This window comes from Chlorocebus sabaeus, chromosome 1 (genome assembly GCF_047675955.1).
Source record: "Chlorocebus sabaeus isolate Y175 chromosome 1, mChlSab1.0.hap1, whole genome shotgun sequence".
Classification (NCBI taxonomy): Eukaryota; Metazoa; Chordata; class Mammalia; order Primates; family Cercopithecidae; genus Chlorocebus; species Chlorocebus sabaeus.
The window spans coordinates 14,679,884-14,705,843 of record NC_132904.1 but is presented as its reverse complement, the minus strand read 5'-3'; the positions used below and the strand labels follow the sequence as shown (position 1 = coordinate 14,705,843).

At 35.4% G+C, this 25,960-nt stretch overlaps 1 protein-coding gene across 2 annotated transcripts in view; it reads left to right on the top strand.

Moving 5' to 3' along the window:
- Window positions 1–25,960, top strand: part of ZFP91 (ZFP91 zinc finger protein, atypical E3 ubiquitin ligase) — a 41,802-nt gene that overhangs the window by 3,111 nt on the left and 12,731 nt on the right. For both annotated transcript variants that reach the window (XM_007997722.3, XM_007997712.3), the window contains exon 2: window positions 2,660–2,688. In XM_007997722.3, coding sequence (XP_007995913.2) covers window positions 2,660–2,688 — 29 coding nt within the window. The remainder of the gene's footprint in view (window positions 1–2,659; window positions 2,689–25,960) is intronic.

Here is a 25,960-nt window from a genome sequence, read left to right as displayed (position 1 = left end):
GGGAAAGATGCGTTGATTAGTGGAGATATGTCACGTGTGTATGGTATACAGATTTTCAGTCATAAAATACATTTTAAGACTTAGTTTTTTTCTACATAATTTAATCCTTTAAGAGATTTCAAGAGGTTTTGAGTTCAAACCCTGGTCTAGTATCTTTTGACTTTGAATCATTTCTATTTTCCAAATGACATTTTGACAATTTTAAAAAGAAAGGTTTATTCTGTATTACTTGTTTGCTCTAGTCCTTTTTCCATATCCCAGCATTTCCCTCTATACAATCTTAGTAAACAGCTGTTGAACCTAATTTGATTCTCTTAATTAAAGTGATAGTAAAGTATACCATAGTTTAAAAGGTCAAGAAATAGATAGATTTGGATTAGTTGAAACCTCTGTTCCCATTGGAAGACAAAATAATAGAGTGGATAAAGCACTGGACTTTAGTCAGAAAGTTTTATGTTCCAGCTTTGTATTATGCAGTAAGTGGCCTTGAGCAAGTCACCTAACCTCTTTAGATCTGCTTCATTTATAATTGATATTTTATAGATTTGTGAGGTGAGCTTTATAGTTCCATATTTAGCTTACAGTTTTTATAATCTGATGTTTTTAACAACTTCTTTTCACAATGAGGAGTTATTGGGAAGAGGAAATATTTGTGGATGAAGGGGAAATAAAAATTTTTCATACAGTGCTCAAGAGAAAGGCACAGAGTTAAATGCTAGAATCATGATAAATTGAAGCATAGAAAGCTAGTAGGAAAAAGAAACCAAATTTGAAGAAAGTTTATGTATCTATACTAAGAGTAAGACTGATCATTTGCTGTATGTTAGCCAGTAAATTGCAGTTATTTCAAGTGCACATTTATATACTCTCTTTAATTCTTGAAATAAATACACTCCACAAGATATCTAGTAGCATTAGTATAGTAGTTTTTGCCTAAGACTTTTTTCTGATTCATCCATGTGTTCTGCTAATAGGGAATGAAATTGTCAAATTAAGACTAGGTTAAAATGTATAAGGCTTCTTTTCATTTTTACATATAGTAGCCGTTTGTTTATCCTGTACATTTCAGAACTCAAAACTTTAGGGACAAATAATTTTTTAAAATTCTAATTTCACTTTGGAGTAACCATATTAGTTAATACTGCGTATTTTTAGATATCTTCCTTCAGATTCCGATTAAGAAAGTATTTTCTGGTATATGAAATTCCATTTTTGGTGTATTTTCTTGGTAAAATTAAAACAGTAATAAACCTTTAGGTGACCTTTCTTGCTGTTTCCCTTTTAAAGGTCATGGGTAGTGAGGATGAAGAGTTAGTAATATTCTGAATTGAAAAAACTTACAGTTCTTTGGAGAAGCCTTCAGGTGTACAAGACTGAAATCCTGAGTGATCAGGATCTTAATATGATGATAGAAACATTGAACCAACTTTAAAGGTTTTTGGGGAAATTTGTTATATAATTTCTCAAAAATTTAGCAATTATTTTTACAGTTTTTATTTAAAGATAGGATGATTAGCAGTTATGGTGTGTTAATTGGGACATTGGTAATGTGATTTAAAATAAAATTATAATACCAGTCTTTTTAAAAAAGTATGGAATAAACAATGATAACTATTATTTCTAAGTAGAATAGATTTTTGTGTTATTTATTTATAACGTTGTAACATAATAGAGTTTTTACTATATATAGGGAGTCTTCACTGTATTTTGGGAGGAGCAACAACAAAAATACTTTGTACTGTTCAGAGATACTCTGTGGTATCTATATGATAAACGTTCAAGGACTGTTGACTTTTGAATTTTAGTAGTAAGTATAGGAAGTTCATTATACTGTCCTCACCAGTTATGTATGAGAGGAATTTTTCTGAATTAAAAACCTGGGGATATATCTGATTTTTGGTGTTTTTTGGGGTTTTTAAAAAGTCTTCAGGCTGTAACAATTTTTAAGTTCTTTACTGTTGCTTTTTAATTTGTAAAGAGCAAGTTACGTTTACTTGTGAGGTCCATCTATTATTGCCTTTTCACAAGTACATTTTGATTTGGTTTTAACAAACAATTTTGGGTCTTTTTAACAGTTCATTAAGTTTTTATTATGAAAATTATTAAATATACACAAAATAGGGAAAATAGTATAATGAAACCGCAGTGTTGATCACCTCGCTGAGATTTTGCTATGCTTGCTATGTCTGTCCTCCCTGTTTTGACAGAAGTACTTTGGAACACATCCAAAACATTGTCATTTCATCTCTAGTTAGTACATTTATATAAAATGAGAACATTTTCTTATATAATCACAATATAACAAAATGAGTAATATTTTCTTTGTATCAATATCTTAGTTAAAAACAGCTGTTTTGAATGATATTCTAGCTCTATGCTGTCAGTTGTGGTAGCCACATGTGGCTATTTAAATTTACATTAATCAAAGTTAAAAATTCAGTTTCACAATTACTGAATGTTTCAAGTGCTCAGTAGCCACATGCGACTGCCATATTGGACAGTGCATATATGTTTCTATCGCTGCTGAAAATTCTATTGGACAACACTGGTCTAGATGCTTGCTTTATCACTCTGCAGGTGAATCTGAAAGAGATAAATATTTATGTTTTCAGAAAATGCGCTAGATTGTTCATTAATGTTTGATTCTTATTTCTTTCAGATGCATAGAAAAAGTAACAACTGATAAAGGTAAGACTTGGTCATCCTTACCTCTAGTGTACATTACATTGATTATCTTACAATCTGTTAGAAAGCCTCATCATTCAAATTGTTCCCCATTTAAAAGTAATTTTTATTTGGTAAAAGATTACTGGAGTTGTTAGAATAGTATCTATTTAGATGACAGCAGGTTTGGATAATAGAGTATTTCAGCATTATTTAGAAACCTAATAATGGCAAATCAAATTGTTGATGGTAATTTATAGTAATTTTTTTAAGCCTTTTATTTTTAAATGAAGTAACAGACTGGAATGGTACACAGTATACAGAATGAAGTGAAGGCAAAAATCTTTATGCTAGTGGAGATACAGATTAAAATTAAAGGGTGAAGAATGCTGAGTGTTAAAAGAATTCAGCCTGGTGAATAATTAAATTAGGTCAATATTAGGTCATTTTCCTTTAAATTTGAGTGTTCGCACACCAGATGTATGTATTATAGTTTTCTGTTTTCCTGGATTATGACAGGAAGCTAATGTTCACTTTTTCAAAACCTTTTAAAATACTTTATTCTGGCTTTACAGATTAGGTTATTAAAATTTCCCTAACATGTTGGACCAGTTGCTTATTTGTTTCATTTTTTTTTTCTAGTTTTTGGCTGTGTTCCTTGATGTTAAATTCAAACACACAGCATCCTCCTTAAAACTGGAACAATATACTTTTAGGCACATTTAATTTATTGTGTGTGACCTTGACCCAGTCTTAACAGCCATTTTCCGAACTTCTGGAATCCACTTAGTATCTGAGAGTCGATTAGTTTTTAAGATCTACTTATAGCCTGCTTCTATTTCTATAAAAGAATATATGTATATGCATTTTATATATCAGTGTATGTATTACATGTACATGAGAATCTTAAGGTTTTTCTGTTCTTGATAAAGAATTCTTCAAGAACATACAAGGCAAGTTTAAAGCCTGGATTTTGTGCCATATGGAAGAATGACAGTGTAATTAAGAACCAATAACTTGAGTTGGTGGTGGCTGCTTTGTAAATAATTAGATTTCAATGCTGAGGTTTCTTGTTTCTCTGAATTTTGGAATCTGAGGCTAATATTTCATAGTATACCAGGCAGAAGTTTTTCATACCTGGCATTTTTTTTTTTTTTTATGTAGAAACCTTTGCATGATTATTTTGTCTAACAAGTTTTTTGTTCCTGTTGTTGTTACTTAGAAAATAAGTTATGTCTGCCAAAAATGGAAGGTCTCACATTTCTTATTCAGACATCGATTTGGAGATTTTATGATGTAGAGAAAATGTAGACAGGTAACAAGTCTAGAGCATTCTGATTAAAACAAAAAGCAACCTGCCTTTGTCAGAGCTGAAATCACCTTTCATGTCCAGAGAAATCACTATGGGTTGCTTTGAGGCAAACTTGAAGAAAGGTGGAAATTTTGGAGCCCCTTTTGGAGAGAAAAGTAGATGACCTTTGGGTAGATTTTTGTTTGTTTGTTAAGTAGCCACAGGGTTTAGCCAGGCTGGTTTCGAACTGCTGGCCTCAAGTGATCCACCTGCCTCGTGTGTAGATGTCTTAAACTAGAAGTTGACGTATTGGCATGCTTTGTGGTTGTGCAGCTGTGGAGAGATTAAAACTACATTCTGGATAACTTGATCCAAAGATCAATCCCACTTTAATCTACTGTTTAAAGGCCCTGGATCTAGATATTCTCAAATGTCAATCTTCATATCTATTAGTTTACCTATTAAGGTAGCTGTTCAACTGTATGAACAGTAGATAGGTATATAAGAACTATAACAGTCATACAAGATGAATGAATAAAGAAATGGAGGCGTGGGTAGTCACTTTTTCCTGTTGTGTTTCATGTTTAGAATTCACCTTAATTACTTTTCTTCTGGTCATTTAACTTCTCAGTTATTCTGTTACTCTGGAATAGTCCTTATGTTCAGTCTGCTAAATTTTAACTGAAATAACTCATGTTGATTTCAGAAGTTAAAGGTTTTTCAAAACTTTAAACAGGTTTTACTTTTTAGAGGTAAGACTGGCCCTCTGTTGTATTAATGCTGAAAAGATGTCTTCAAGATTGTTTTTACTCTTACTTACTCAAACCATCTAGAAATTGTATGCCTTCTTTGAGTTGAAGAGAAGAACCTTTGACATACACATAAACAATATTGCACACACAGAGTAGGCAACTTTCCATGTTTTTTAAATTAAGTTGCAAAGTGTTACTTTCATTTTTTTAAACTGAAATAATAAACCTGTTTTTGCTACCCTTTTGTAACTGTGATTGGTATATAAAACAAATGGAAAGCTACTATGCTAAAATAGTGTTAATTCGTTCAACAAGTAATTGTTGAGCATCCACTATGTGTCTGGCACTATTCTAGGCACTGGATTGTATTGGTAATCGAATAAATCAAGAAGTCAAAACAGTGTAATAATGTTTGATGAAGTTGGAGTTGGGAAAGCTGAGTTTAGATGAAATGATAAGGGAAGACCTTTTGGTGGAGGTGACACTTGAGATTACACCTGAATATATGCAGATAGTTAATTTGAACAAGGAACATTCCACACAGAAGTTAAAAAGGATAAAATGCTTCAAACTTGAAAGCTTAGTTTACCGCTGGGAGAGAATTATCTTCATCATTGTGGAATTTCCAAGAGTATTAGCAGAAATCTTAAGGGATGGAGACCTAGTTCCTTTTTAACTTGGCTTTATGTTTTCATTGTTTCTCTGTTTTGAACCAGTGTTGTACTTATGATTATAAAGTAAAAGAATGGTTTACCTACATGTAATTTTTAGTTATCCCGGTGTGCATTTTAATTTATTTCACTTTCTAACCTCTAACTAGATATGTTATGAAGGCTAATTGTTTTTTCTCCCATCTGTTAGGTCCTTAGTGATGAATAATAGTTAAAACTGCCTATCAAGATAAAATATAAAAATGAAGACCGGAATATCTTAATGTTTATTAAAGTATGTTTTAAGTGTTCAATGGAATGATAATAAATACTGTAGAATCAAGTAGATGTGGGCAGTGCTTGAGTTATTAATGATAGGTTATTTATTGCAGAACTTTTCAGAAACTTTGATTTTTGAGTAATGCACAGTGTAAATACCAAAATTTTGCAGCGATTACCTAACCTATTTGACTTATAAGACCCCCTTTTTAAACAACATTTTGTAAAACTTGAGTTTACAGAAACCATACTTGGAAATACTGCATGCTTGAAAATTTGATTATGTAAAATTCTGGATCTCAACCTTTTATTCAAAAGCATTTTGCTCTCTCCAGTGCTGTTATGAAATAGTGATGTTTGACAGTGGTTACTGTGTGTCTCTGACTTGTGTAGTCAGGGAAAAAAAGTCAGTCATCAAATTCATAACAGCTCTCAGCATTTACTTAGATTATTTGGAGCTTGATTGTTAAGTATTTACATTATCTAGTTTATCATAATCAGCATACTATCTGTAATTATTACTAAAGTATTAGTTTATTTTCATTATTTTTCCTCCTGTCTGGATGACATCCTCAGCTTTTTTCTTATGTTGATACAGTCTAATTTATAGCTGCATTTTGTTAAATTAGAATTAATTTGTTATTAACAGTTTTCATAGATTTCAACAGAGTTTTATTTTTCCTGTATTGAAATATCTTTGATTATCTTATCCTCTCAAATCAGTCTCTTGTATCCCATTCATCTTGGCCTCTTGTCAACTTGCAGCCTCAACATAACATCGACTGTTTCTACTTCCTTTACAGATGCATCCCTTTTATAGTATACTTTTATGTTGGTTTTTCTTCCTTTCTAGTATTTTTAAAGAATATTTTTATTATTTCTACAAATACAGAAGACACATTTTCATGCTTTTTTTCCCATTCCAGTGAGAAAAATCTAACTTTTGTAATTCTTACCATTTGAGTTTGTATACAAAAGGAAGAATCGAGAAGATACATCGTTTTCACAATGCTTTCTTGAAAGATTTCGAATCTCCTCGCTAATGACCTAGTTTTCCTAGTCAAAATAAAACCTTGTAGGTTTTGAATAGAAAAGAGTTCTGAAAGGAAAATCTGTAGGTGAGAAAGGGCGTGTATAAGCCCAGTCTTAACACTCAGATAGGCTTTTAAGGCTTTTTTTGTTTGTTTTTGAGACAGGGCTCACTTTATTGCCCAGGCTGGAGTGCAGTGGTGTGATTATGGTTCACTGCAGTGTTAATCTCCTGGGCTCAAGCCATCCTCCTGCCTCAGCCTCCCAAGTAGCTGGGACCACAGAAGTGTGCCGCCATTTCCAGCTAATTGCTGTTGATTTTTTTGTAGAGACAGGGTCTCACTGTGTTGCCTAGGCTGGTCTGGAACTCCTGGGCTCAAGCAGTCCTCTTGCCTTGGCCTCCCAAAGTGCTGAAATTTATAGGCATGAGCCACTACACCCAGCCTGTTAGTTTTAACTGAAATATTCTCCTTTACCAATTAAATGATACTGTTCTAAATTTAAATGTAGGTTAAAAACAGTAACAACAACAAAAGCCTCTTTCCCTGGCTTCTCTCAATACTATTGAGATTGCCTAATATTTCAAAGCAAACTTCAATTATTTGTGGAAAACAAAGTGCACGTAATGATAAAAATACAGAGTAGTTCAGTTAGGTTTCAGAAACTCAAGTTTCTGACAGTATTATAATGTTGAAGCCTCAAAGGCTAAATACATTAGATAGGCATTTTTGTTTGTCCTTCCTTCCTAATCTTTTATCTTAAGGTAGCAGTAACTGTATTATTTTTCTTAGTATGAGAATAATTTACTCAGACATCTTGTGCCATGTTGGGTGTGGCCCAGATCCTTTAATCAGTATTTCCAGTTCAGACATTCAGACCTCCTTTGGTTCTTCTTTTCTATTATTAATTTCCTACAAATAAAGATATATGTCACTTCCCATATATGTGAATTGCGATGCAGGCTGAAAAAGCCTTGATCATCAGCTTATTTCAGTTACGGGATTACCTATCAGGTAAATGAGTCTTAACTTTATAATAATTTGCCTGTTACAATTCAACTTATTGCCATCTTCGACACAGTTATAAGTTTATTCTGTTATATATATTATTTTACATTGAGATCCCTTTTCCTGCCAAGACCACTTGAGAGTTAAAGCAGAATGCCCTGATAGAAGAAAATTGAAGCAGAGGAAACTTAAAATCCTTAGTGGGGAAACCCATATTCAGCCTGTACAAATCCAAAACCTTTAAGAGAGACTTATCTGTACATGAGGGCATAACTTACCCTCATTTTGAGATGAGCCTTAGTGGATAATAATCTCTGACAAAAAGGAATTGCCCCCTGACTCTTAAGTTCAGGAAGGAAGAAGCTCCTCTGAATTAAAACCAGCCAGAATAATCTAATGCTATCCGGGCAAAGGCTTCTTTAGCTTCATAACAAAACCGTCTAAAAACTTAGTGGCTTAAAACACAGCAATTTATTACTTACTGGTTGGACCATTACCCCCTCATCATTGGTCATTCAGTTCAGACTTGTTTTATATTATGGTGGTTGCAGCGCCAAAATCCTGAAGACAGTAACTGCAAGGTGTCTTGAAACCACCCCCACAGTATAATCAATCAGTTGTATTTCTGTATATCAGCAACACAAAATAGAAAATTGAAATCATAAAATCAAAAAATAAAATTTATATTAGTATTTACAACTCTATAAACAAGATATACTGCTCCATTTACTTAGGTCTTTAATTTCACTCAGCAATGTTTTGCGCTTTTCAGTGTATAGGTCTTTCAAATTTTTTATCCCATTTATCCCCCAGTATTTCATATTTTTTGATGCTGTTAGCTTAATCGGGATTCCCACTGTGTTTTAAGAGTGGGATTGATTCTTTAAGAAAGAAGAGGTGCCTAGATGGTTTGTGGATATCCAGCCATGGCTACTATACATTTATATTCTATTATTTAACCATTACCTAACTGAAGGGCATTTGATATTTCTGAGTTTTTTTTTCCTGAGATTACCGGTGATTTTTAGAGAAATTCTATTAAAATGTTCCATATGTATATAGAAATGCACATATTTTAAGACATATACATGTACTCTTGTTTCTCCTCTCCCTTCTTCATTTTATATTATTTTATAAGTGGGCAGACTTTTGAATATTCCCAGGGTGAGCCCAATCATGTAAGCATTACACAACTGAATAAAACATAATCGGTGTTTTGGAAACTCCTTTATGCTCCTTCAAGTCAGCCGTCCCCAAGTGTAACTACCATTTTGACTTTAAATAGCAGAAATTGGTTTTGCCAATTTTTGAATTTTACATAAGTGGAATAATACAGTAGGCACTGTATTTGTATCTGACTTATTTTGCTCTTCATTTGTGACAAGTGCTGTGTTTGTCATAGATGGTTTATTTTAGTTGCTGTATAGTGTCCCATTGTGGGAATATAACCACAGTTTAACTGTTTTACTGTTGATGGATGTTTGGGCAGTTTTCTAGTCTTTATGACTAGTACTATGATGTGTATTTTTGAAATACAGTGTTATTGGGATTATAATTTACATATCATAAAATTCACCCATTTCAAATGTACAATTGAGGGATCTTGGTACATTTTGTGAATTGCACACCTATCATAATACAGTTTTAGAACTTTTTCTTCACCCTAATAATATCCTTCATGCCTGTTTATAGTTAATCCATTTTCTCACCCCCAACCCTAGGCAACCATTAATCTACTTTCTGTCTGTATAGATTTGTTTTTTTTTTTTTGGACATTTTGTGTAAATGGACTCAGACATACAATTTGTGTTTGTATATAGGAAGCATTGCATGCAGGCAAGACAAATTTGTACCTAGAGTCTATTCCAGTAAGAACAAAGCACTTCCATCATGGTAGTGGTCCAATGTAGCGAACCTTGCATCAGGTGAGCTGGCTGATCACCCCAGTGATCCCATATCAGGGACTCAGTGTTGGTCTCCGCTGCTGGTACATTGGGCAATTAGCAGTGGCTATAGCCAGGTCAGCCTTGGTACAACTCACTCTGGGTTTGGTTTTCAGCAATCTCAGTTTTGCAGCTGTAGTAGGTAAGTATTGTTTTCAGGAAAGACACAGAAACTTTGAGGTCATTTTTGTGGTGCTTGAGCTGGGAATTTGAACCCCTGAGCACATCTTTTCTTTTCTTTTTTTTTTGAGATGGAATTTCACTCTTGCCCAGGCTGGAGTGCAGTGATGTGATCTCGGCTCACTGCAGCCTCCACCTCCTGGGTTCAAGTGATTCTCCTGCCTCAGCCTCCTGATTAGCTGGGATTACAGGTGCATGCCACCACACCTGCCTAATTTTTTGTATTTTTTTAATAGAGACGGAGTTTCGCCATGTTGTGTCCAGTCTGCACATCCTTTTCTTTATCCACTTTGTGTTTTCTAATTAGGAGCAGCCAGCTAATTTCATTATATCATTACTTTGACCAGAATGTTCTAAGGTATCAAATACATGATCTGTAAAAAGAAGGAACTTCTGTCATTCATGACAACATGGGTGGAACCAGAACACATTATGCTAAGTAAAATGAGCCAAGCACAGAAAGGTAACATGGTATAATCTCGCTTACATGTGTCATCTAAATAAGTATCTCATAGAAACGTAGTTACTGGAGGCTAGGGGGTTAGGAGGTGGAATGAGAAAAGGGGAGATGGAGATGAAAAGGTACATACAGACTTTCAGTTAAATTGGGAGAGTAGGTTTTAATGATCTATTGCATTGTGTATTAGTACCTTTTGAGTTGCTAGAAAGGAATATGTGAGACCGAATGATTTGTAAAGAAAAGAGTTTTATCTGACTCGTGGTTCTGCAGGCTGTCCAGGCATTGTTCCAGCATCAGCTAGACTTCTGGTGAGGCCTCTGGAAGCTTTCGCTCATGGTTGAAGGTGGTGGTGGAGCAGGTGTGTCACAGAGCCAGAGCGAGAGAGAGGGGAGGAGGGGCTAGGCTCTTTTAAACAACCAGGTCTCACATGAAGCCATAGAGAACTCACCTATTACCGCAGGGATGGCACCAAGCCATTCATGAGGGATCCACCCGCATTACACAAACACCTCCCACATCCAGTATTGGGGATCACATTTCAACATGAGATTTGGAGAGGACAAACACCCAAACTATATCACACTGCATGATGACAACAGTTAATAATAATGTATTACGTATTTCACAGTTGCTAAGTTGGTAAGTTGATACGTTCTATTGTTTTGAATGAAACTCTTACTAAGTTTCTCCATCTGTCCCCAGCAGCCACCAGATGCTCAGACAGAGAGCACCAGCAGGCAATGCAACTGCATGGGTCCCTTTATCAACACTGTGTACTTAGGCTACAATAAATGTATACGCAAATATTTTTCACTGCTCTTTCCTTTTCTTAAACGTGTCCTCAACCTTAGTGCTACACTTGTATATGTCTTTCATACCCCAGAAAAAGCAATATGAACAGAACAAGGTTGTACTGTGGTTGTTTTTAATATATGCAGAACTGCTGCTGGAAGAGAGAAATCAATGAATAAGCCAGATATTGGGGATAGCCAAAAACAACACATTTCATGAATATTGAAAATGATCCATTTTATATGAACCAAGCTAAATCTAGACAGTAATAGTTTGTTTTTATGTGCTGACAATTCCCAATTTTATGTTTGTAGCCCACTCTGTCCTTTGAACTTAAGGCCTATTGATGTTTTACTCAGCAGTAATCTTAGACTTGGTCAAAGAACATATATTCTCTCTAGTGTCTCTTCAAGAAACAAAAAACCCTGATTTTTTTCTTTGTTTTCATCATCAGTCCAATTGTTCAAGTCGGAAATCTAGAATCCCAAATCCTTGGTATCTCCCTCTATCCCTGTTAAGTCATTCTCTAGTCCTGTCTCTTCTATTTCCTATGTATTTCTTATATCTCTAATTCTTTCCATATTCAATGGTATTACCGTCTTTAAAGCCATAACTATCTGTTGCCTGGCCTATTGCAGTAGGTTTTTAGCTGGTCACCTAGCATCTACTTTTGCCCCTACCTAGCTCTTTGTCTAATCTGCAACGAACATGAACATTAAAAATGAAAATCTGATCATGTCACCTCTCTGTTTAAACTGTCTGTGGCTATTAGGATAAGACCCAAATTCCTGGAAGGCCCTTGTTAAACTTTTTCATGCCTCCTCAGCATAACTGATGGGTTTTGTTATGTTTTCTCTGCTCCAGTCATATTTATCTTTTTTTCAGTTCTCAAGACGTACACATGTACTCCTGTTTCTCCTTCCCCTTGTTTATCAGCTAGGTACCACTTACTTAGTCTTCAGAGTTCACCATATTTATTTAAACTTAAATGTTGAGCTAATTCTTAGCTATAGAGATCATTAAGTTCATGAGCACTAGTTTTAAGAGCTGTGCTTTCAGAGAAACCATCCTTTCACCTTCTCAAACTTATGTCTGAGCAAAGTCTTAATGATTTTAGGAAGAACTAACTCACCTAATGTCTATACTTTGAACGTTGATGACATTACTTTGTGATTCTATTTTTTTTTTTTTTGCTCCAAACTTTTAATATCTGTAGAAATTCCGTGAAAGCCTAATATTTTTTATCCTTTCTATCAGTGCACCAGTGCCTGACGTCTAGCTTTGAAATCGGTAAGCCAGGAAAAATTATATGTAGATGGAGTAAACAGATAACTAGAATAAGAAAGAAAAATCTAGGTATTAATACACAGTGTTGATTTAAAAATGAGTAAACCGTTTTGGAATGTAAACATTCTTAATTTCTTAAATACAATTTTAAAATCTCATTTGTTTTTTGGTTTTTAATCACAATAAAATTTCTCTAGTTCTGTTTTGAAACATAAGGAAATACAGCATGTGGCTTTAGGTTAAAAATTCACTCATGGAATAATTCTTATAGGTGTTTCACGTTAGTATATTGTATAAATGGGGCCCTCTTTTGGCACTTGAGTCCAAGGCTGGGTGGAAATGAGCCAAATCTGGATTGAGCCCTTGCACTGGCACTTTCCTGTTCCTCATTTATATGGTTAGGTGTGGTACAGTAGAAAGAATATAGACTTTGGACTTAGATATACCTGTGTTCAGTTCCCTCCACAACTTTTAATATGTGGGAAAGTCAGTTATTTGGTTTCTTCATCTGTGAAGATAAGAATAATAAATACTTGACAAGGTTATAACTGATTTTTGAGAAATGAAAAAATAAATATATTACCTGGCAGTTAATACTTAAGATTTGTTAGTTGCCCAGAAGAAATTTAAATACTTAGAGATTTGAAGACCTTTACGTTTAGTATCTTCCCAGCTTATCAACTAACCACACCCTGTTTCACCCTACAATAAAATAATAGCATTGATTATGTTAGAATGGCCTTTGTAACTTAAAGTATTCTATCATGACAAAGTGGCTTTCATCTTTTGGAATTTGATGGTTTGACTTGTTATATTAGTTATCTCTGGCTGTAAGATTGAGATAAATCATATTTCATTGTTTGCTATCTAGAAGAATTAGAAGAAAACATTCCTGCCAGTAGTATCAATCTCTTTTTTTCTTTTTTTTTTGGTTTTGAGACGGAGTTGTACTCTGTTGCCCAGGCTGGAATGCAGTGGTGCGATCTCAACTCACTGCCTCTGCCTCCTGGGTTCAAGCAGTTCTCTTTTCTTGGCCTCCTGAGTAGCTGGGACTGGTGTGCACCACCATGGGCCTGGCTAATGTTTGTATTTTTAATAGAGACAGGGTTTCACCATGTTGGTGAGGCTGGTCTGAAACTCCTGACCTCAAGTGACCTAACCCACCTCCACCTCCCAAAGTGCCAGGTATAGGCTTGAGCTAGCACTCTCTTTTTGTCTCAAGTCATAGTATAAACCACTCTTACTTCATACCTTCTTCTTTCAAGAATGTACAGTTGGCCCTTGAACAACGTGGTAGGGTTAGGGGCACCAACTCCCCCCTCACAAACAAAAACCTGCATTTAACTTCCCAGAAACTTTACTAATAGCCTACTATTGACCAGAAGCTTTATCAATAACATAAAATCAACTAATTCATATTTTTTATGTGTATTATATCCTGTATTCTTACAGTAAAATAATCTAGATAAAATGTTATTTAAAAAACCATATGGAAGAGAATATATTTACTATTCATAAAGTGTAAGTGATCTTTATAAGGTCTTCATCCTCTTCACATTGAGTAAGCTAAGGGGGAGGAAGAAGAAGAGTCATTACTCTTATCTCAGGGGGTGACAGAGGTAGAAGGAGTGGCAGGAACATTTACAGAAGTACAATTTCTGCCTGACTTCTTTTTTGCTTTTTCGTTTCTCTACAGATGTTTCTACACTTTAACCATTTGCTTTAGTTTCAAGGCAGGTATCATAGAAGGGTTCCTGTCATAAAAGGAAGTCAGAAGCAGTCTTGAATAATTGGAACCTTTCTGCCAGAATTTATAAGTTTTTAATGTTAGTTTGTTTTCCGGCATTTCTTCTTATATGTTGTCTTTTTCATCATCTGGCACCTGATCAAAAGCACTCATCTTCATCATGTCATCTTGTTAATTCTAATTCCTCTTGTGTGGTGTCTATTTGCACTTGAATTTATCCAAGATGCTTATTTTTAAACTCTTCACCATCACCAGCCCACCACTACCTTTTTTTTGGGCCATATTCACAATCTCTTTCATGATTTGCTTGATTGGCTCTGCTGTAAATCCTGTGAAGTCATGCACAACATCTGGACACAGTTTTCTCCAGCAGGGATTTTCTATAACGATGGCATCTTCAGTGGTGTAATCCTTCCTGACTTTCATGATGTTCTGTCTATTGGGATTTTCTTACATAAACAGTCCTTTTCCATAGAATATCGTGTAATGAGACTTAAAGATTCTTATGACCGCCTGATTGGGAAGGTGAATTAGAGATGTTGTATTTGGGGGTCAAGTAGACCGCTTCAACACCTTTGATGTTAACTCATGAGGCAGCCAGGGGCATTGTCCAATATCAAAAGAACCGTAAAAGACAGTCCCTAACTGACAAGGTACTTCCTCACTTCGGGGGCAATACATCAGTGGAACCAATCTAGAAAATTAGTTCTTGTTTTCCTGGACTTTTTGTCATATAACCAAAAGATTGTTGGTTTTTCTCTTCAAGGCTCAGGAGTTAGTAGCTTTATAGATGAAGGCAGCCCTGATCATAAACATAACTGCTTTTACATAAAACAGTGGAGTTAGCCTATCCTTTCCTGCTTTAAATCCTGTTGCTTACTTCTCCTCCTTACTAATAAATGTCCTTTGTGGCATTTTTTTCCACACTGGGGTAGTTTGCATTAAAAACTTAGGCAGATATCCTTCCTCAACTGTTTTCTTAACGGTGCCTGGGAACTTGTCTGCTGCCTGTTGGTCAGTAGAAGCTGTTTCTCCTATTAGCCTGACTTTTTTTTTTTTTTTTTTTTTTTTTTGAGACAGAGTCTCGCTCTGTTGCCCAGACTGGAGTGCAGTGGCGCGATCTTGGCTCTCTACAAGCTCCACCTCCTGGGTTCACGCCATTCTCCTGCCTCAGCCTCTCCCGAGTAGCTGGGACTACAGGCGCCCATATCTTGACATTTTTAAAGCCAAATCTCTTTATGAAATTATCAAACCATTCTTCGCTGGCATTAAATTCTTCACCTTTCTTTTGCTTTAAGTTGTCATATAATGACTTTACTTAGAGTCTGTAGGTATGCCTTTCTTATAGCAATTCTGTACCCACATAAAAGCTGCATCTTGAATGTGAGATAGAAGTATTTTGCAAATACTGCAAGATTTTTGCATGTGCTACTGCAGGTGCAGCGATGGCTTCACAAATTTCCTTTTTTTCAGTACTTTTTATGTTGGATTCATTTATCTTAAAGTGGTGAGCAGCTGCAGCTACACACCTCAACCTTCTATGCTTATCAAGCAATTCAACTTTTTCTTGTAATACCATGATTTTTCCCTGCTTCTTGGAAGCACTTCCAGTATCACTAGTGGCAACTCTTCTGGGTCCCATGGTGTTATTCAAAGTTTTAGGTATTGCTCTAAACATAGTGAAAAATGAGTTAACTGAGAGAGATCCCTTTTACTGTGACAGTAAATTCACTCAGGTGGTGATGATTATCCTCACGACATTTTAAGCAGATACCTGAAACAGCTGAGCTTGCTGCAATAGCAACAGGAGATAACTATGAAATTATAATGTACTGAGTTAATTTTATGCAGTTACTCAATACAACATCTTTACATTTCTTTACATTTCCCTGGACTTTGGATGGTGCCATGTATAGTCTAAGACTTTGTAAGTTTTGTTGAATTTTAACTTTTTGTAATGTATTTGTGTATATTTTACAGTAATGTCATCAAATAGAGTAGTATCTATAGTTTATGTATAGTTTATGCATTCATGAGATACCTTAATTTTTTCGATATTTCTAGGCTACACAGTTTGTCTGCAAGTTTTTTCAAATTGTCACAAATCTCCAAAAATTTTTCTCATGTATTTAAGAAAACCTGCGTATGAGTGGATCTATGCAGTTCAAAGCTGTGTTGTTCAAGGGTTAATTAACTGTAGTTATATGCACTGTGCCTGCATGTTGCTCATGCAGTGACTAGCATGATGTATTCCTTTACCCAAGCTAGTATGGCTTTTTTCTCTAATTATTTATGTATCAAGGAACCTCCCCCATTTAGCTGCAGCAAACATTAATCCGCTTTCTGTCTCTATGGGTTTACCTATTGTGGATATTATATATAATTGGAATTATATATAATTGGAATCATACAATATGAGACTTTTGTTTCAAGCATCTATCATGTAGCGTATTTTTAAGGTTCATTCATATTGTAACGTGTTAAGACTTCATTCCTTTTTATGGCTGGATAAAAATTTTCTTTGTGTGTATATATGACATTTTGTTTATCCATTCACTGGTTAGCAGTTATTTGGGTTGTTTCCACAATTTGGGTATTGAGAATTGTGCTTCTATGAATATTCATATGGAATAAGTATTTCTTTGAAAAGCTGTTTTCAATTTTTGTTGTATGTACCTAGAAGAGGAATTGCTGGATCATATGGTAATTCTGTGTCTAAGTTTTTGTAACATTTTTCTTAACAATGTTTTCTTAGGTTTTCCATAACACTGTTTTCCTCATTAGCTGCCTCATTTTACATGTCCACCAGCAGTAAACAGTGGTTCCAATTTCTCTGCATTCTCACCAACACTTCTTATTTTCTTTATTATTTTTAGTAGCCATTGTAGTATGTGGGAAATGGTAATCTCATGTGATTTTGATTTGCATTTCGTTAATGACTGATGTTCCATATCTTTTCAAGTACCTTTTGGCCATTCGTATATCTCTGGAGAAATTATCTGTTCAAGTTCTTTGCCCATGTTTTAATTGGGTTGTTTCTCTCTTTGTTGTTAAATACAAAAACTTTATATATTTGGATATTACTCTTTTACCAGATATATGACTTGCAAATATATTCTCCCATTCTGTAAGTTGTTTTCACTTGCAAGCATTTTTTAGTGCTATCTCTTATGTTTAGGTCTTTGATCCATTTTGAGTTAATTTTTATATGTGGTATAAGGTAGGAGTACAACTTTATTTTTTGCATGTGGATATCCATTTATCTTAGCACCATTTCTTGAAGAGACTGTGCTTTCCCCTACTGAATGGTCTTAGTCACCTTCTTAAAAATCAGTTGACCATAGATGTGTAGATTTATATCTGGACCTTTAATTCAGTTAGTTGATTTACTTATTAGTCTTATGCCAGTAATACATTGTATTGATTACTGAAGCTTTATAGTAAGTTTTGAAATTGAGAAGAACAAAGTGCATCTTTAACTCAGTTTTTTTCCAAGATGGCTAGTGTATATCCCTTGCATTTGCCTGTGAACTTTAGGATTGGGTTGTCAATTTCTACTGAAAAGGAAGCTGGGGTTTTGATAAGAATTACATTTAATCTATGGGTTTATTTTCAGACTATTGTCATCTTAACAATATTTCAGTATTTTATTCCTTTTTATTCTATTGTAAAGGTAATCATTTTCTTAATTTCCCTTTTGTTCCTTGCTCATATACTTAAAACAATGAATGTTATGTATTGGTCTTATATTCTGGCACTTTGAATTTGTGTATTACCTTTAACAGTTTTCTTTTGTGAAAATTCTTTAGAATTTTCTATATGTAAGGTCTTTTCATCTGCAAATAGAGATACAGTTTTACTTCCTTTTCACTTTGGTTGCTTTTTTTTTTTTTTCCTTGACTAATTGCTTGGCTGAAACTTCCAGTACAATGTTGAATGGAAGTGAAGAATGAGGGCATCTTTGTCTTGTTCCTGACCTTAGCAGGAGAGCTTTGTCTCTTGCCACTGCGAATGATGTGAGCTCTGGGGTTTTTGTAGGTGTTCTTTGTCAAGTTGAGGAAGTTCAATTCTATTCCCAGTTTTTTTTGTGTTCTTATCAGGAAAGTTTAATTTTGTCGGATTTTTTTCCTGCATCAATTGAGATGATGGTGTGTTTTTTCCTCCCTTTATTCTATTAATGTGGCACATTGCATATATTTTTGTATGTCGAACCACCTTCATAATCCTGGGACCTGTCTCGACTGATCATAGTGTTTAATCTTCTTAATATGATGCTATATTTGGTGTGCAGGGGATATTGGCTTGTGGTTTTTTGTGGTGTCTTTGTCTGGCTTTGGTGTCAGAATAGTGATGTGTTTATAGGATGAGTTGGGAAGTGTTCCATCTTCTATTTTTTAAAAGAGTTTGAGAAAGACTGGAGTTAATTCTTTAAATGTGTGGTAGAATCCAACAATGAAACCATCTAGAGGCCTCTGGCCTTTTTATTGGGAGCTTTTTGTTTACTGACTCAGTTGTCTACTTGTTAAAGGTATGTTTGTCTTTTCCATTTCTTGTTGAATTGTTTTTGGTAACTTGTGTGTGCCTAAGAAGTTGTTGCTTTTATCTATGTCATTTGTTGGCATACAATTGTTCATTGTGTTTTCTTGTTTATTTCAGTGGTAGTGTCCCATTTTCATTTCTGGTTTTAGTAATTTGAGTCTTATTAACCAAAAGTTTGTTGATTTTTGTTATCTTGTCAGATAACTAACTTATTTACTTTATTCTTCTAGCTTTGGGTTTACTCTGCTCCTTTTTTCCTAGCTTTTATGAGGATGATGTTAGGTTATTGACTCAGGCATGCGATTTTCTTTTTCTATTTTAATGTAGGCATTTATATCTAGAAATTTTCCTCTTGAGAACTGCTTTCACTGCATCCCCTAGGTTTTGGGATATTTTGTTCTCATTTTCAGTCATCTCTAAGTATGAGTTTTCTAGTTTTCCTTCTGATATTGAGTTCTAGTTTCATTCCATTGTGGTCAGAGAACGTACTTTATATGACTGCAGCCATTTTTGAAAGTTACTGAGACTTTTCAATATGTCTGATTCCCCCTGCCCCACCCCCGAGATGGAGTTTTGCTCTGTCACCCAGGCTGGAGTGCAGCGATGTGATCTTGGCTCACTGCAACCTCCACCTCCTGGGTTCAAGCAATTCTCCTGCCTCAGCCTCCTCGAGTAGCTGGGACTACAGGTACATGCCACCACGCCCGGCTAATTTTTGTATTCTTAGTAGAGACAGGGTTTCGCCATGTTGGCCAGGCTGGTCTCGAACTCCCAACCTCTGTGATCTGCCTGCCTCAGCCTCCCAAAGTGTTGGGATTACAGGTGTGAGCCACTGTGCCTAGCCCAATGTTTGTTTTTTAATATTATGTCTAGTTCTAATATGTCTGATTTTTTAATATTGCTTGAGTTCTGTATTTCCTTATCAAACTTCTTTTGACTGGTGTTTGGTTCTGTTATTGAAAGTGGGGTACTGATGTCTCCATTTTTGTGATTGTGGCATTACTTGTTTCTCTTCAATTCTGTACATCTTTGCTATGTATCTTTTGTGTTGATGTATCTTGAGGGGGGGGCCTATGTTAGCTATGTATAGGTTTATATTTATTTTCTAGATTGATTGACCCTCTCATTAATGTATAATGTACTTTGTGTTTTGTAACAGTTGTTGAAGTGCATTTTGCCTGATATTAGTAGGGCCACCCTTATGAGTTAAATTGCTTTCCTCAAAAAATGTTGAAGCCTTAACTCAGGTACCTGTGAATGGAACGTTGAGAAATAGGGTCTCTGTAGTAAATAGGCTTTTGTGGTAATTTGTTATGGCAGTCCTAGGAAACTAACACATTTTGGTATTGGAAGTGGGCTGTAAAAAAGTACCTAAAAATGTTGGCATAGCTTTGGGATTGGGTAATGGATATTGTCTTGGAGTATTTTGAGGTGTGGCGCATGCCTGTAATCCCAGCTATACTGGGAAGGCTGAGGCAGGAGAATTGCTTGAACCTGGGAGTCGATGGTTGCGGTGAGCCAAGATTGCGCTGTTGCACTCCAACCTGGGCAGCAAGAGTGAAACTCTGTCTCAAAAAGAAAAGAGGAGAGGAGAGTCTAGATTGCCTTGAAGAGATGGTCAGTAGAAATATGAGCATTCAAGACAGTCTGATGAGGCCTTAGAAGGAAATGATTAACACGTTGTTGTACAGTGGAGAAAAGGTGATCCTTGTTATAAAGTTGCAGAGAACTTGACTGAATTGTGTTCTATCATTGGTTAAGCAATGAACTTGGATATTTAGCTGAGATTTACAGGCAATGTGTGGAAGATAAAACTTTGTTTCTTCTTGTTTGTATACTAGTATGTGAGAGGAAAGATGTAAATTGGGGAATGAATTGTTTAGCAAAAAGGAGTCAGCACTTGATAATTTGGAAACTTTTTAGTCGTCCAGATAGTGTATTGTGGTACAGGACCAAGGCTGTGACTGGACAACTATTCTCTAAAGAGACTTGGTATATAACTTGTGGATCAAATCAGCCATCTCAGCAGTTCCCAGAATAGACATGCAATTTTTCAGGAAAGATCTGTGGAGGACCCTCATTTGATGGCTTCGACCCCCTGAATTTCATGAAAGACTGACAAAGTTTTTGAGAATGTTGTAACAGCAGAAACACTGCCAGGCTGGACTGAATGGGACAGAGACAAAATGGGATTAAAGAAGAATGATGCTGAGGGTAGAGCTGCAAATGCTGGGTCCTGGATGTATTAGACCTCCTGGAGCCACGATGGCGGGGCTATTTCCCCAGTGGGCTCAGAGTACAAATCATTATCCACAAAAGCTTATTCTTAGGCCTAAAAGTCTAATACTGTTTGCTAGGTTTTGGACTAACCTGGTACCCCTGACCCTTTTTTCCCCCCTTCTCTTTTCTTCCTTTTGATATGGAGATACGTAATCTATAACTGTCCCACCATTGTTTTTTGGAATCAGCTCCATAGAGGGAGAAGAATTTTGCTCTAGAGTGGACCATACCCCGAGTCTCATTCATAGCTGATCTGGATGATGAGATTTGATCCCTTTTGAGTTGATGATTTTTAGGGATTGTTTTGGATTTAGAGTTGATACTGGAATGGGTTAAGACTCTGGGAGGTTGGGATTAGGTGAATGTCTTTTGCACGTTGGAAGGACATAAATTTTAGGGAACCAGAAGGTGCAGACCACTATGGGTTGAATTTTATCACCCCAAAAATGTGTTGAGGTCCTAGCCCTTAGTACCTGTGAATATGAACTTACTTGGAAATAGAATCTTTGCAGATGTAATCAAGTTATGATGGAGTTATTCTGTATTAGAATGGACCCTAATCCACTATGACTGATGTCCTTATAAGAATAAGCGAGACACATGGGACAGGAGGAAGCACCATGTGATGATGGAGATAGAATTGAAGTTAGCAGCTATAAGCCAAGTTGTTGACCACCACCAAAAGCTAGGAAGAGGCAAGGAATGATTCTTCCCAGAGTCTCAGAGGGAATGTGGTCTGTTACTGTGTTGATTTTGGACTTTTATCCTCCAGAGGTATGGGAGAATAGATTTCTGTTAAGACATCCCAGTTTGTTGTGATTTGGTAGAGCAGCCCTGGTAGACTAATACATTATTTCAGCTCTCTCTTTCTTTCTTTTCGCGTGTAATATCTTAATCCATTCTTTTACTTTGAACCTGTTTGTGTCTTTGGATCTAAAGCAAACTTATCTAATCTATATCCCGCAGTCTGAATGTGGCTCAGGAGGGCTTTGAATGTGTCCCAACACAAAACTGTAAACTGTCTTACACATTATGAGATCTTTTTAAAATTTTTTTATCTTATCAGATATCATTAGTGTATTTTATGTGTGGCCCATGACATGTCATCTTCTTCCAATGTGGCCCAGAGAAGCCAAAAGATTGGACACCTAGGTCTAACCTGAGTTTCTTGTAGACAGACTGTAGATTGGTTGTATTTTTTTGTTTATCCATTCTGCTAATATGTACCTTTTAATTCCACAGTTTATATATATTTAAATTACTGATAAGAGTGGCCTACCATTTTGCTTTGTGTTTTCTACCTGTCTTAATATCTTTTATTTTGATCTTTATTTTCTTTGTATTTCCTTCTTTGTGTTGCAGATACGTAGCAGTGTACCATTGTCTCTTTTCATTTTCTGTGTATTTTTATTTTCTTAGTGGTTACCTGGGGATTGCATTTAGTACTTCAAACGTTATCTAGTTTAATGCCAATTTAGCTTCAGTAGTGAACGTATCTCTGCTCTGTACCATTCTGTGCCTCACCATTTATGTTATTGTTGCAAAGTGTATGTTTTGATGTCAAATGCCCATTAACATAAATTTATAATTGTTATTTTATACATTTGTCTTTCAAATCATGTAGGGAGAAAAAGGAGTTACAAATTGAAAGTATAATGCCGTATTTTTGCCTCCGTAATTATCTTTGCCAGTGTTTTAATTTATGGCTTTCAGTGCTCGCTAGTGTCCTTTAATTTCATCTTAGAGGATTCCTGGTGGCATTTTTTATAGGGCAGATCTACTAGTGATAAGCTGTTTTTGATTTTCTGGTAATGTCTTAATTTCATGAACTTCGTTTTTAAAGAATAGTCCGGCAACTATAGAATTCTTGCTTGACGATTTTTTTTTTCTTTTCGTCACTTTGTTACCACACTGCCCTCTAACTTCCATGGTTTCTGATGAGAAATAGGCTGTTAATCTTGTTGAGCATTCCTTGTTGCTGATGAGTTACTTCTTGCTGTTTTTATGGTTCTTTGTATTTGTCTTTCTACCAATTGATAATAATGTGTCTGGGGGCAGATCTCTTTCATTTATCCTCCTAGGAGTTAGGTAAAGTTCTTGTTTGTATAGACTTTTTTTCCCCAGTAGTTTTTCAAATATTCTTTCTGTTCATTTTCTCCTCTCCTTCTGCAGATCTTACTATGCATCTCTTGACATGCTTAATGGTTGTCTAAATGATCTGCTGGGCTTTATTTTTCTTTTTTCTTTTTTTCTTTATATTTATACTGGATCATCTCTGTTGGCCTAGCTTAAAGTTCACTGATTCTTCTTTTTCAAGTCTGCAGTGAATTTTTGATTTCAGTTATTATACTTCTCAGCTCCAGAATTTTTTTCCCTTAGTTCCTTTTCTTTTTTTTTTTTTTTTTTTTTTTTTTTTGAGATGGAGTTTCGCTCTTGTTGCCCATACTGGAGTGCAATGGTGTTATCTTGGCTCACTGCAACCTCCACCTCCTGGGTTCAAGTGATTCTCCTACCTCAGCCTCCCAAGTAGCTGGGATTGTGGGGACACGCTGCTATACCCAGCTAATTTTTGTGTTTTTGGTAGAGGCAGGGTTTCACCATGTTGTCCAGGTTGATCTTGAACCCCTGACCTCGGGTGATCGTCTGCCTTGGCCTCCCAGAGTGCTGAGATTACAGGTGTGAGCCACTGTACCTGGCCTCTCTTGGTTTCTTTTTATAGTTATCTTTTTATTGATATTCTGTTTTCATTGAGACATAATTCTTCTGATTTCCTTTAGTACTTTGTTAATGCTTTTCTTTAGCTCTGATTTTCTTTAGTTCTTTAAACATTTTTTTTTTTTACAACTTTTATTTTAGATTCGGGGGTACATGTGCAGGTTTGTTACTGGGGCATATTGTATGATACGAGATTTGGGGTACAAATGATCCCATCACACAGGTACTGAACATAGTACCCAATAGTTTTTCAACCTCCCCCACAGTAATCTCCAGTTTCTGTTGTTGCCATCTTTATGTCCATGAGTACCTAAAGTTTAGCTCCTACTTCGGTCTCTGTGGTCTCTGAAGGCTCTGGTCCTTTAGCTTATATTCATCGAGCGATTTGACAGATTTCCGTAAACGTCTTTACTCACATTTTTCTTGATTCAGTGCTCCCTGGGCTTTTATAACCTTTAACTATTGTCCATAGTTTCCACAAAGTTGATTCTGACAGTTTTTGTTCATGGTACGTGTTTATTTCTGTGGAGGGACATTTTTGCTGTCATCTCTGACAGAGTGTTTTTTTTTTAAGACTAGATTTTTAGGTGATGGGGGCGGTAGTATTCAATAAGAATAAGATAGGCTATTATGCTTTATTCATAATGGTGAGCTATTGTTATCAAATTGGCATCATTTATCCAGTGAGTATAAAATCCACAGCATAGGAAGTTGTGGGCATACCATCCTTTCATCATGAAGAAGAAAAGAGCTTTGTTGAGGACAGGAGGTTATGGAGTGGGTTCCAAGTCCAACTCAGTACAGTTGTGTTAAGGAAAAAAAAGATGTTTCTATTATTAAATGTTGTAATACTTCATAGATGGTGTTGAATTGTTCTCTTTGATGAAATTGTTTTAAAAGTAGTCATGACCTACATGTAAAAGTCCTTCATTATTAATTTCAAAATATGATTTCTAAATCTAGGTGTCCTTAGCTAACCTTGTGATTTTGAATAAGCTTCTTCTTTGGTCTTCTAGATACTTTATGGGTAAAACTTAATGGATTGTGCTTAGACTGAATGGCGTTTGAGGTATTTTCACCTCTATTAATGTTTTTTTTTTTTATTTTTTCTATTAAAATAGCTCAGATAGGAGGGTGATGCAATAATGAATGGAAAAGGCAGCTAAAAGGAAATGCACAACTGATTTTGATGGTTGTTTAGAACTGTTCACACTGCTGTGTATCTCAGTGTTTCAAACTAATTTCATTACTTCAGTATATTCTCATAAAACTTCCAGTGTAGTTAAAGCTAAAGTAGCCTGTAGTCACCACATTGCTCCATAGTAAACTATTTTTTAATATTAAGCAAAAATGTTGCCATACTGTATATATAGTTTTGTGTCTTTTTTATACATTTAACAATATTTTTGCTGATAATTCCATGTCATTTTTAACAGAAACCTACCTCTATTTAGTATTCCATCATAGGAAGGTATCATGGTTTATTTAAGCACTTTATCTTTGACAGAGGGTTAGGTTGTTTCTGTTCTTTGCTATTATAAACATGCTACAGTTAACCTCCATGTGGTAGTTTATATTTCTAGGACATATACTTAAAGGTGAAATTACTACACATATTTTTGGACCTTCTCTGGAAGTAACCAGTACTTGTGAATTTCTTGTATCTCCTTCCAGAAATGTTGTAGTATGTAAGATATATATATACACACACACACTCTCACACATACTGTAATGACTAATGTATAGCACTGTTTTTAAGTAGAAGAGTAGAAAACTAAACGTTCAAAGGGGGATTGGTTTCATAAGTTATATATTTGTATATATCTTACATATATATCTCTTACATATGTACACAATTATTTGTGAAACCAATCCCTCTTTGAACGTTTAGTTTTCTACTCTTCTACTACTTAAAAACAGTGCTATACATTAGTCATTTATAAGTATGATTGTAATTTTGTAGGATAAATTTCTAATAGTTGAACATCATGTGGAAAGGTGTATGCATTTATAATTTTGATGTATATTGTCAAATTGCTCTGCATGGAGGTTTTGCTAATACATTATCATCTGTGTGTTAGAGTGTGTTCTCAAATACAGTATATTGTCATATATGATCATCCCCAGTATGATACATGAAAAATGGTGTCTTGCTATTGTTTTCATTTGAGTCTCTCTTGTTCTGAGTGGATTGAGCTTTTGTTTTTGTTTTTCGTTCCTATTTTTCTTTTTTTTTTTTTTTTTTTGACGGAGTCTTGCTGTTTTGCCGAGGCTGGAGTGTGGTGGCGCAATCTCAGCTCACTGCAACTTCTGCCTCCCGGGTTCAAGCAATTCTCCTGCCTCAG